This window comes from Acartia tonsa, chromosome 13 (genome assembly GCF_053477335.1).
Source record: "Acartia tonsa isolate MP-2025a chromosome 13, ASM5347733v1, whole genome shotgun sequence".
NCBI classification, from domain to species: Eukaryota; Metazoa; Arthropoda; class Copepoda; order Calanoida; family Acartiidae; genus Acartia; species Acartia tonsa.
This window is the reverse complement of record NC_137272.1, coordinates 15,357,915-15,370,379: the sequence shown is the minus strand read 5'-3', so window position 1 is coordinate 15,370,379 and position 12,465 is coordinate 15,357,915. Positions and strand designations below refer to the sequence as shown.

General features: G+C 36.1%; 1 protein-coding gene across 6 annotated transcripts in view; it reads right to left on the bottom strand.

The window, feature by feature from the left end:
• LOC145304636 (uncharacterized) overlaps positions 1–12,465 on the bottom strand; it is a 71,709-nt gene that overhangs the window by 4,469 nt on the left and 54,775 nt on the right. For all 6 annotated transcript variants that reach the window (XR_013874148.1, XR_013874146.1, XR_013874147.1 and 3 more), the window contains exons 5-15: positions 10,241–10,334; positions 9,460–9,530; positions 9,086–9,177; positions 8,441–8,528; positions 7,938–8,030; positions 7,336–7,427; positions 6,782–6,873; positions 6,314–6,422; positions 2,459–2,587; positions 1,812–1,900; positions 441–526 (exon numbers count right to left, since the gene is read on the bottom strand). Coding sequence is in view for 3 of the 6 variants with exons in the window: in XM_080146565.1 (XP_080002691.1) it covers positions 441–526; positions 1,812–1,900; positions 2,459–2,587; positions 6,314–6,422; positions 6,782–6,873; positions 7,336–7,427; positions 7,938–8,030; positions 8,441–8,528; positions 9,086–9,177; positions 9,460–9,530; positions 10,241–10,334 (1,035 nt within the window). In the remaining 3 variants the exon portion in view is untranslated. The remainder of the gene's footprint in view (positions 1–440; positions 527–1,811; positions 1,901–2,458; positions 2,588–6,313; positions 6,423–6,781; positions 6,874–7,335; positions 7,428–7,937; positions 8,031–8,440; positions 8,529–9,085; positions 9,178–9,459; positions 9,531–10,240; positions 10,335–12,465) is intronic.

Sequence of the window (12,465 nt, the reverse complement as noted above, 5' to 3'; positions counted from 1 at the left end):
AAACCTGTGTTTGGATGAATTATAAGGAAAGTAAAAAAAATTACTTTATTCCATAAAAAATGAGTAGTTGAAGGACGTCTAAAGAGTTTTGCATCTAAGTACAATGATCTCAGTCTTAACTTCATATTTTTTATATAAACTTTTATATATAAATTGAGCATTATGTTTAAAATGAAATTCCATGCAGAGAGAGACAGGGGGCAAAGGGCTATTTGTTAAACTAGTCCCAAAAATAATATAATAACGTTTTCTTATTGGTTGGCTTAACAACTTTGGGGACTTCAGTGAATTTTGTGTATCATCATTGGAGATGTTCATCAATTTATAAGCCATTGTCTTATACATTTAGACACCTGCTAAATATGTGTTAACATGGCATTGATCAAGAAAAAAAGTATATTTGAATCTCCAATTTAGTATTTTTATTGTTTATTTATTACCTTATCTTCGGTGCATTGTGATATTTGTATCCACTTTTGTTTTGACAGGATCCTAGCACAGGGCTCTGTCCAGTGTACACCACAACCTGTAAATATTATTATTATTATTATTTAGTTTTGACAGGATCCTAGCACAGGGCTCTGTCCAGTGTACACCACAACCTGTAAATATTATTATTATTATTATTATTTAGTTTTGACAGGATCCTAGCACAGGGCTCTGTCCAGTGTTGTCAGGGATAAATATTTCCTGATAATGTCTCACCTCAATAATCAGATAATTCAACCGACTGTCTTAAAGCCCTTGTAAGGTAGCTTCACAACTATCTACTCATTGTGTTCTTAAATAGATACAAAAGTGTAGGAAAAAGATGTGAAAAAAAAACTGTTCCAATCCTGAGCTTTAAGATTCTGCCATTTTGTGTTATCTGAAAGTACAAGACTTTCAGTAATTGGGAAAATTTTTTGGGGGGGTATGCTCAGGAATGAAACAATTTATTTAGGCTTACTTTGCTTCTCATGGGTTTGCCTCTGGTCATCTAAAACAATAAGATTTATAATGTACATATATATAGTACAAGTGTACACCACAACCTGTAAGTATTATTATTATTATTTAGTTTTGACAGGATCCTAGCACAGGGCTCTGTCCAGTGTACACCACAACCTGTAAATATTATTATTATTATTTAGTTTTGAAAGGATCCTAGCACAGGGCTCTGTCCAGTGTACACCACAACCTGTAAATATTATTATTATTATTATTTAGTTTTGACAGGATCCTAGCACAGAGCTCTGACAAGTGTACACCACAACGTAAATATTATTATTATTATTTAGTTTTGACAGGATCCTAGCACAGGGCTCTGTCCAGTGTACACCACAACCTGTAAATATTATTATTATTTAGTTTTGACAGGATCCTAGCACAGGGCTCTGTCCAGTGTACACCACAACCTGTAAATATTATTATTATTTAGTTTTGACAGGATCCTAGCACAGGGCTCTGTCCAGTGTACACCACAACCTGTAAATATTATTATTATTATTTAGTTTTGACAGGATCCTAGCACAGGACTCTGTCCAGTGTACACCACAACCTGTATAGTTATTTATCACTTCGTATTATAGACAGCTTTCAGCGAATATTGAAATGAAAAATTATAAGATTAAACCCAGTTTATAAAACTATAATTCATTTTTAAATTTTTCATTCTAATATTCGTAGAAAATTGCCTTTAATACGATGGTATACAAGATTTTTATATATGGCTTGTAAACCCGTATTAATCCAGCGAATATTAATCGGTTTCGAAGCCATACCAAAAAAAAACATTATTATTATTAAATAAAATAAAAAATAACTATAACCTGATTGGCTTGTTTCAGTTTTATATCGTCTGCGGGCATAATTTTCCAGATATTTGGATACTGATTCTGTCCGTCTGATACTTGTAAACCTACATCAAAATAAATAACTTGGCGCTTTCACTCAAAGTTCCTTGTTGGGCAAAGAAACCCCCACCCCTTTTTTGTAACAAATTGAATATAGGAACGGGTAGTTTTTCGTTTGTTTATTAGGGGTTAGGTTAAATAGGGTACTGGATAGCCACGCAGTGTGATACATAGGGGAAAAATTAACCTATCCCCCTTATTTTTAATTCAATTAAAAAATAAGACCACCTTTACTAAATCTAGCCTATCTTAAAATAAGCAGAAATAATAAGTTTAAAAGCCAATTAGGACTTAATCAATGTCAGGAATAAGTAATGTTACTGTATAGCCAACAAGCAAAATAAATCTAAAATGATTTTTGGGGGCAGATAAAAAAGTTGTCTTCACTCACGAAAAAAAAGTTGGAATTACCAAATATTTTTCCAAGTTAATTCAGTCGTTAGTTAAAGCTAAATTAAGGTATTCAAAGGTTAAGTCAACAATTAAATGAAAATGCCTAAAAAAAATGAGGTACCAGTATAATTTACAGTCCAATGTCCCCAATCTCTTTGTCAATAACTAACCTTGGGCTTGAAGGATCTTGACTACCATGGCCCTCGTCCAGAATAAGGTCGAAGTCAGCGGGGGGTTCCGGGCTCAGCTTCCAGTTAGAACATGGCACCAGGCTGGATCTTCCTGTGGATACTGGTTTCCTGTAGTAATCATAAATAATATAAAAGGGTTTAGCAGGGAGGGAGGGGACATTTGGGGTCCCATAGTGTAGTGGTTAGCGCACTACGCTGTGGTTGGGAGAGACCGAGTTCAAGTCCCCACATAGACTTTGCACTTGGTTGACAAATGCTGTCGCAATTTGTCAGATTATGATCACGCAACCTTCCCTAAGATGCCCTAGGGTTGTAAGGGAGAAGATTTGTAGGAAGTTAGGATTCTACAAATCAAGCAGCTCTAACTATGCTTTCCCTCATCCATGCTCCTCGTATGAGAGTGCCATTAATTAGGGTGGCTTAATATAAAAAAAACACCTGCCAAAACTCTGGGCCAGGGTGATGTAATAATTGAGTAGCTTCCACGAGAATTGCGGGTCAGCTTGTAATGTAACATAGAATACAATCAGCTATGCGCGAAGCTTACCAATCTAAGATTGGCCAAAGGATTCTCACTTTCAGTCTCCGGGTGCATCTGAGTCCTAACTTTAGAGAATCATGGCTACAACAACAACAACAACATTTGGGGTATTTATTACATTTTAGTCCCCCCAAGTATTATAATAACGTTTTATTATTCGTTAGCTTGACAACTTTGGGGACTTCTGTAAAATATTTATTGGTTGGTAAATTAAGTTGAGTGTCCAAACGTGTCCACACACACAAACACAAGGATTACCATGAGCATAGAGTAAGATAAAGATCCATATCATTAAAACCTCTGGCCATGACTCAAGTACACACACACATACACACCAGGGATAAGGGATGGGAAACGTAGGAAAATATTATTTCAGGCCTATTTCAAGCCTAGGCCTAATAAACCAGTTTTGGGATGACGCAGTGGTTCGTCCTAAACGCTAATGAAAAAGCTGTCTGTGTGTGTGTAGATAAAGTATAGAATCAAATTCAGGTAGCTAGTTTAAAGTAAAAAACACAACTTTTTATAAACCTATATATTAATGGCTTTTGTTAAAATGAAGTTTTTTCTCTCCCAAATTTTTTATCTTTTACTTTGGTAATTTGAACTGTCAGAAAGCTATCGTTGGGTTTCCCTCAGACAGATTTTAGTTTGTATTATTTGCATTTTTATTAATGAGTAAAAATTTTATTTGAAAATTTCATTGCTAATTAAAATTCAAAATAAATAAATAAATATGCACTTGGGTAACATTCTATCAAGTTCTTTGGATACTACAGGGTGTCCCTCGTAAACTGGTTTTTTTGAAACGCTTATTACTCCCTTACTATTTAAGCTATCTTAGTAAAATAAAAAGTATTTGACAGCCTACTACTGACCATTTAATGATATAGTGATGAAAAATCCGCAAAGTTAACAGAAAAAAATCTACAAGGTAATACATAACAGGCTGATTTTAGTGAATATAAGACTAATCCACAAGAAAAATATGCCTTAGTTAACTTTTAAAGCAGCTGGTGGTCAAACGGTGGATCACAAAGACTTACTCCAGACATTATAAGAACTGGCATTGTAGTATAATTAAAAAGTCTGGTATATTTCAGGTTCTTGTGTGCATTTGAAGCGAACTCACATGAAAAATTAACAAAAAAGATCAATATTATGCCTATTTTTACGTATTGTTCACTTCTTTACACTTCAGATTCTTGAATATTGAGAATTTCTGATATGCCATGTCAAGCCTATTCCATTTTTGTGCTTAGAAAGTCTGAGCGACCAGCCGTTTGAACCCTAGCTAATCTTAAAGTTCACAAAGCAAATATTTTCTTGTGGGTTAGTCTAAATTCAATAAAATTAGCCTCTTATGTAATAACTCGTAGATTTTTTCCTGTTTATTTTGTGGATTTTTCATCATTACCCCATAAAATGGTCAGTAGCAGGCTGTCAAATACTTTTTATTTTACGAAGATAGCTCAAATATTAAGGGAGTAATAAGCGTTTCAAAAAAACCAGTTTACGAGGGACACCCTGTATAATGTAATGATATATCTGTACTGTGTTGTATTGTACAAAAATTAGGGTTAAGGTGTTGTATCAATTCCGTACTAAATTTTTAAAATTCAAAATACAACATCTAATTCATAAACTACCAAATGAAAATTCGTAGCTACCTTCTTTCCAAAAAAATAATCCCGTTATTTTTGTTTTTTCTATATGGTTTTTTTTTAATGTTTAACTCTAAGCAGATTTAATAATTAAACTAATGTGATCTAACACCATTTATATTTATTTTTTCGTAGCAGACGAAATCATTATTTTTTCTAGAATTGTCTGCTTCTAAAATTTCCGCCATCTGTGATTTCTGAACACTATTGGTTTAGAGCGGTAGCCAATATGAGCCGTCCGCCAGTAAGGTCATTAAATTAGGCAAATGGTAAAAGTTGCATGATCCCTTTCAAAACCAGGCCGAGACCTAATTTATGGCCAGGTTTCCTATCCGATATCCCTGATACACACACACAAGTATTACCTTGAGCATAGTGTAAGATACAGATCCAGATCATCAAAACCTCTGGCTATGACTCTAGTACACACACACACATGTGTATTACCTTGAGCATAGTGTAAGATACAGATCCAGATCATCAAAACCTTTGGCTATGACTCTAGTACACACACACACACACACACACACACACAGGGATTACCTTGAGCATAGTGTAAGATACAGATCCAGATCATCAAAACCTCTGGCTATGACTCTAGTACACACACACACACACACACACAAGAATTACCTTGAGCATAGTGTAAGATACAGATCCAGATCATCAAAACCTCTGGCTATGACTCTAGTACACACACACACACACACACATGTATTACCTTGAGCATAGTGTAAGATACAGATCCAGATCATCAAAACCTCTGGCTATGACTCTAGTACACACACACACACACACACACACACACACACACATGTATTACCTTGAGCATAGTGTAAGATACAGATCCAGATCATCAAAACCTCTGGCTATGACTCTAGTACACACACACACACACACACATGTATTACCTTGAGCATAGTGTAAGATACAGATCCAGATCATCAAAACCTTTGGCTATGACTCTAGTACACACACACACACACACAAGAATTACCTTGAGCATAGTGTAAGATACAGATCCAGATCATCAAAACCTCTGGCTATGACTCTAGTACACACACACACACACACATGTATTACCTTGAGCATAGTGTAAGATACAGATCCAGATCATCAAAACCTCTGGCTATGACTCTAGTACACACACACACACACACACACACACACAAATGTATTACCTTGAGCATAGTGTAAGATACAGATCCAGATCATCAAAACCTTTGGCTATGACTCTAGTACACACACACACACACACAAGAATTACCTTGAGCATAGTGTAAGATACAGATCCAGATCATCAAAACCTCTGGCTATGACTCTAGTACACACACACACACACACACACACATGTATTACCTTGAGCATAGTGTAAGATACAGATCCAGATCATCAAAACCTCTGGCTATGACTCTAGTACACACACACACACACACACACAAATGTATTACCTTGAGCATAGTGTAAGATACAGATCCAGATCATCAAAACCTTTGGCTATGACTCTAGTACACACACACACACACACAGGAATTACCTTGAGCATAGTGTAAGATACAGATCCAGATCATCAAAACCTCTGGCTATGACTCTAGTACACACACACACACACACACACACATGTATTACCTTGAGCATAGTGTAAGATACAGATCCAGATCATCAAAACCTCTCGCCATGACTCCCGTTGGGGCGTGCCCCAAGTCAAAACAATGTCCCAATTCATGAAGCACAGACCCTGAAAAGAAAATTCGACGTTATCATTGAGCAATGATACTTCCCCCCCCCCCCTCCCCCCCTCAATGCTCAACAGGAACTTTATGTGAAAATTTAGTAGGTACAATTTGAATCTGTAAAAGAACAGCGACGTAAACGTCACTTTCGCCGAAAACCGCCATCTCAAGTGATAATTACAAAGATCTTTCGGTATTAACAGACAAACACTAAAACATCATCATGTTACACTTATATATGAAGGATTAAAGCAAAATAACTATCAGTCAGAACCAAAATGAAATTCCTCAGCAAAAATTACAATTTTAAAACAGTAATAGTTATTTCTCGAATTCGAAGCGATACTGTAAAAAAATGACCTACCTAGGCTAGTGGCAAACATACCACCAACGGTTCCCCTGTAGGCAGAGTCATCCATTAGAGTTCGAGAATCAATCCTTTGCTCGTCCAATAGCCTAATAATAATAAAAATAGGGGTTGATTTTGTCCATTATTAACGCAAATTCCCAACATTTGGAGTTAAAAGCAAATTAAAGCTAAAGTTTTCATAATTATACCTTCATTCCATCTCAAGCATTAGGCAATAGTTCAGGCTTATAAAAGCTACTTTGCACCTTTTGCTTTAATGGAACAGGGGAATAGGAAAAATAGCATAAAACCACCATAATACATGTATTATATAGCGTTTATGTTTCATTCTAACGATTAACTGACAATGACAATAATCTCAGGTCAGGTAAAGTTAGTTTTTATTGGGTACAGGATGGAGCCAAAAGGGTTTGAGCACCGAAAGTGTATATCCAGAAGTGATATCAAAAAAAATTATCCCCCCACCCTCTATATTTTTTTTTTTAAATAAGAAGGGTTAGGGGTAGGGAGAGTCACATATGAACAAGGGTTGTTGATACAAAATTTACCTGGTTTGAACTTTCGTGAGATGTGTTGGCCAGGTCCAAAGTGAAGCTGTCCCAAAAAGACCCAACCCACCTCCTCCCAAGGCTACATATCCCTAAAACAAATTAACAATTTTATTTATACATTTATTTAGTACCTAGGATGGAGTATTAGACACTTGATTTGATTTTTGGCGTCTCAAATACCCAAAAGGACTCCTAGCCTAGTATTTTTCTACAGGCTTTTAAATAAATTAAATAATATTAAAAAAAATTGTAGAAAAGTAAACCTAATTTTCATCGTTGCTGCGCTACGTGTGAAAATTATGGTTCTGTTTCCAACCCCACAAACAACTATTACTGTAGCTTAAAAGAGAGGGAGGGGACAATGGGCTGTGCAATTGCATTTCACTGGTCCCACACGTACCTAATATAATAACGTTTATTTGGCTTTACAACTTTGGGGACTTTGTTAAATTCTAATTGGTTTGTTCATTAAGTAAAATGTCTAAACATTTCAACCACTAATTTCAATCTACAGAAGGGATAATTTCATGTATCATCAATGGGGAAAAAAATCAATTTATCGGCCATTGTTTATCCCTTCAGATCCCTGGAAGCTTTACCTTGGTCATCTTAAGAACTTGAGCAAATGAAAAGGGTTCTATCTTGTTTGGGTTCACGTACTTGGTACAACACAAGAAGGCCAGATATTTACACTAAAACAAACAAAATGTAGGTAACTAATTAAATAAAAAATGTAGGAAAGAAAGACGTTAAAAATGTTACAGTAAATATTTTTTTTATGTTCCAACATATTTCAGTAACAGAACAGGATGTTCGTCTGTATGTGTAACAAAAAATATCTTGTAAACGTCAAGAACACATTATCTTGGCTATTTAGATGGACAAATATAATGTAAGTGCCCCTAGAGGCCTCTACTTTCTAATAATTAACATCGGGGAGGGGTTATTTTTTCAGATGTGATTTTCTTGGTACCCTCCCTGGAACTATAAGAAGCTTAAATGCAAAAAAAAATAATATTGGTTGAGCGGTTGGCGAGATCCTTCGTTACACAGACAAACATCCTGTTGCTGGCTATTAAATAAAAATTAATTTATTACCTACCTTTTTATGCTTAAACTGTGACTGCATTATTTCTCTTCCAATATCTTCCCATAAACTCTCTTTATCTGCAGTCCAACATTCTTCAGTACTTAAGAAAATAATATTTATGGCATCGTATTATAGACAGCTTTCTGCAGATATTAAAATCAAAACTGGTAGGTATTAATTCTAAGGGTATAATTTTAATATTCGTGGAAAAATTGTCTGTAATACGATACAATACATAATTTTCCGGTAGGAAAGAGGACCGGTTCTAATCCAGTGGATATTAATCTGTTTCGAGGCCATGCTGGGAAATATTTTTAAAAAGTGAAATAGTTTTGTGTAAAATAGCTCTTCTCAGTAGTATAACGACGAGCAGTAACACCCATCATCCAACCAACTCTAGGATTACACGACCTTTAGCTGGAAGTAGTAACTGTGCATGGTGATGTGTAGCGCCCGTTTTGGGCCAAGGTATTCCCTCTACTCTAACTATTAATGTAACGCGCGCATCTGACAAAGAAGCAGTAGGAAAATTTTGTAACGCCTTTAGTTATGACGTGGTGTTGAGCCGAGATTCGAACCTATCGGCTATCACCTTTCTAACAACGAGCAGATGCGCTTCGTGTTGGGTGAGCCACGGTCGCAGGTTACCGGCCCTACCTTAGTTTCGAGTGTAAGATATGAACATCGTGCTCGAGATTAAAAGATTTTCTTCCAAAGCCTTCATCCCATAAGCTCTCTGCTACCACGGTCTTAAAAGAATAATATTAGATTATAGCCTGTTCGTTAAGTTCACTAGTGTTCTAAAACTCATGAACTTTTCTATAATTAGGGTCGGTCCGTACGTAACAGTTAGCTCTTTTCGTTAATTAAGACATGTTAGAATTGTCCTATCGATTTTAAACTTTGCAGGGTGGTTCATGTAGTAGTTATTTGCGATTTAGAACGCGTAGCAACTCTCTAATCGTTTTAAGAATGTCCGTATATCCATTTTAAACATGTCGATTTTTAACCTTTTATGTTAATGTAAATACCTGAAGTAATTCCCCAGCCAATAAAATTCTTTGTTGAGCAGATTCCACAGAACAATCACTGTTCTCGGGGCCTACAAAAGAAAATAAATATTATACGAAATTCCGCAAAATACAAAGTTGACAATACTATAAATCAAGCGAGGGAGGTGATATTGGGCTGTTTATCACACTAGTCCCCAAGTTTTATAATAAAATTTTCTTATTTGATAGATTAACAACTTTCGGAATGTATATCTATAATACAAAGTAGAACGATGTCTGTCTGTCTGTTTGTTTGTCTGTTTGTAACAAAGGATCTTGCTAACCGCTGAACCGACCAGGTTCTCCTTAACAGGGTAGCTTCTCATATGTCAAGGTTTATAACTATTTTGGGGGAGGGTACCACCACCCTCCCAAGAGAATTCGCCTCTAGAAAAAATAACCCCCCCCCCCCAAAATTTTTTATTACTTTTTCTTTGAAAATCTAAATTAAGAAATTGGGTTATCCAATTAAATTCCCCCCTCCTCAAGTGCCCCTAGAGGCCTCTAGGGGCGTAGACGCTAGTTATATAATGTGGTGATTGGTTGGTTCAATAAGTTAAATGTCAAACGTTTCAAGTTTCAACCACTTATAATAATTACAAAAGGGGTAATTCATTATCAAACAGGGGTCATGTACATTTTTTAGCCCTCTAGCTCTAATATGAGCCGAGATAATAAATGGGGGGTGGGGGGGGGGGGCGGTAAGGGTTAAGGAATTTAACACCCTTGGCTTAACTACCAACTAAAAGTAAACACCCACCTTGAAATTTACCATCATGATCAGAGGGAATGACATAAACCAATCTTACTGTGTGTTCATTCGTTGGCTCGGAATACCATACGTGAAGGCTATCCTAAATAGGAATATAGACAGATAGATATATATAAACTGAAAATCTAATAAAAATCGCAGGGATCTAAAGGGATAAGACAATGGCCGATAGATTTATGTACATCCAACAATGATGATACACAAACTTAACCCTTCTGTAGATTAAAATTAGTAGCTGAAACGTTTGAAAACTCAACTGAATGAATCAACCAAAATTAGATGGATGCCGAGAAGAAGCCTGTCCGCGGTGCATCTACCAACTTCAGAACATCAGAGGTTGCAAAGTTCTTCGTCCACTCCACTTCATCATCTACATCAGGAGATGCCATCAAGCCTTCATTACTGTTACTTATGAAGTTTTTTCTCGCTTACCTCCCTACCTGCTAGTCTAATCCAACTACTTCTTCTTATGGCCGGAGTAGAACCTAATCCTGGACCTTTTAATCCTAACATCTGTCCCGTATGCAACCTTAAAGTAAACTGGTCAACAAAATCTGCCCTTTGTTCAAAATGCAAGGCTTGGTGTCATATCAGGAAACAGAATAACTGTAGCCAAATTGTCAACTTACGAGAATACAATAAGAACACCTGGTGCTGTCCAAAATGCATAAATCCAACAACAACCTCTGTACCTGTCACTGAAAATATTAAAATACTTCAATTCAACTGCAATGGACTTCGTAATAAAATCATAGAAATAATTAACTGGATGAAGAAGAAAAACATAAAAATCGCTGCATTTCAAGAAACTAAATTAAATGAAGATACACAAATTAACAACATTGGCAACTACACTTTAATTAGAAAAGACAGAACAAGGGATGCTGGTGGAGGTGTGGCATTTCTTATCCACAATAGCATCAAATTCCAAGAGCTACCAGATATTCAAGATCCTCATATTGAATTCCAAGCCATTAAAATTTCAAATCTGACAATTGCAAACATTTACATCCCTCCAATTGGCAGCTGTACCCAAGGTTATATTCCAAGCATAGATAAATATTTTACCAACTCTGACGCTCTTATACTAGGAGATTTTAACGCCCACGACGCTCTCTGGCACTCCTCTCTTCAAGATGCCAGAGGAAGCTTGTTTGCTGAAGAGATTGGAAATTCTAACTTTGGAGTACTTAACACTGAAAAAGCTACAAGAGTGCCTTCTAATGGCCAACCTACATCTCCAGACATCTCTCTTGCTAGCTACACCCTTCTACCAGCTACAGAATGGGACACTTCTACAACTTTCAGTTCAGACCATCTTCCTATTATTATCACCATTACCGCCACAATTGATAAATCCTACAGTGAAAAGAAAACCTTTGTCAACTTTAACAAAGCCAAATGGGATGACTTAACTAAATTCACAGAAGAAGAATTCTCTAAACAACCGGAACCTAATGATGTTTATCAAGCTGAAAAAGTTTTCAGAAAAATAGTCAACAAAGTCTCCAAATTCTGCATTCCAAAGGGAAGAATCAAAGAGGTCTACCCTAAGATTCCTACTGAGGCTGCAAGAAAAATGGAGGCCAGGGATAATCTAAGATCCACAGATCCTACTTCTGAAGATATAAAACGTCTAAATAATGAAATTAGCTCTTTGATTTTTGATCACAAAAAAGAAAAATGGCGAAAAACTGTGGAAGAAATTAGGCCTAGCTCTTCCAAACTTTTCAAACTAATTAAAAGATTAAACGGCAAATCTGCTAGCACTGGCAATAGACCAATCAAATTTAAAGGCAAATATATTTCCTGTCCTGTAAAAATTGCAAATAATTTCAACAAACAATATTCAGCTGTAGTTCATCACAAAAGTTCCAGAGAAAGCAGAATCATCACACATAACATCAGGAAAAACAACATTGATAACCAACATGCTCACACTGATGACGAAACTAAAGAAGCTATAAAGAAAAGTAAAGCATCAAAAGCCATAGGTCCTGATAACATCACCAATTTACACCTTAAACACCTGGGAAATAAAGGTATTTCTTTTCTAACCAAAATATTCAACCTTTCCATAAATTCCAGCAAAATACCAGCAATTTGGAAACAATCAATAATCTTCCCACTTTTAAAACCTGGCAAAGATCCTTCTGACTCTAAATCCTACAGACCTGTGTCCATCCTCTGTCCTGCAATCAAGATACTTGAGC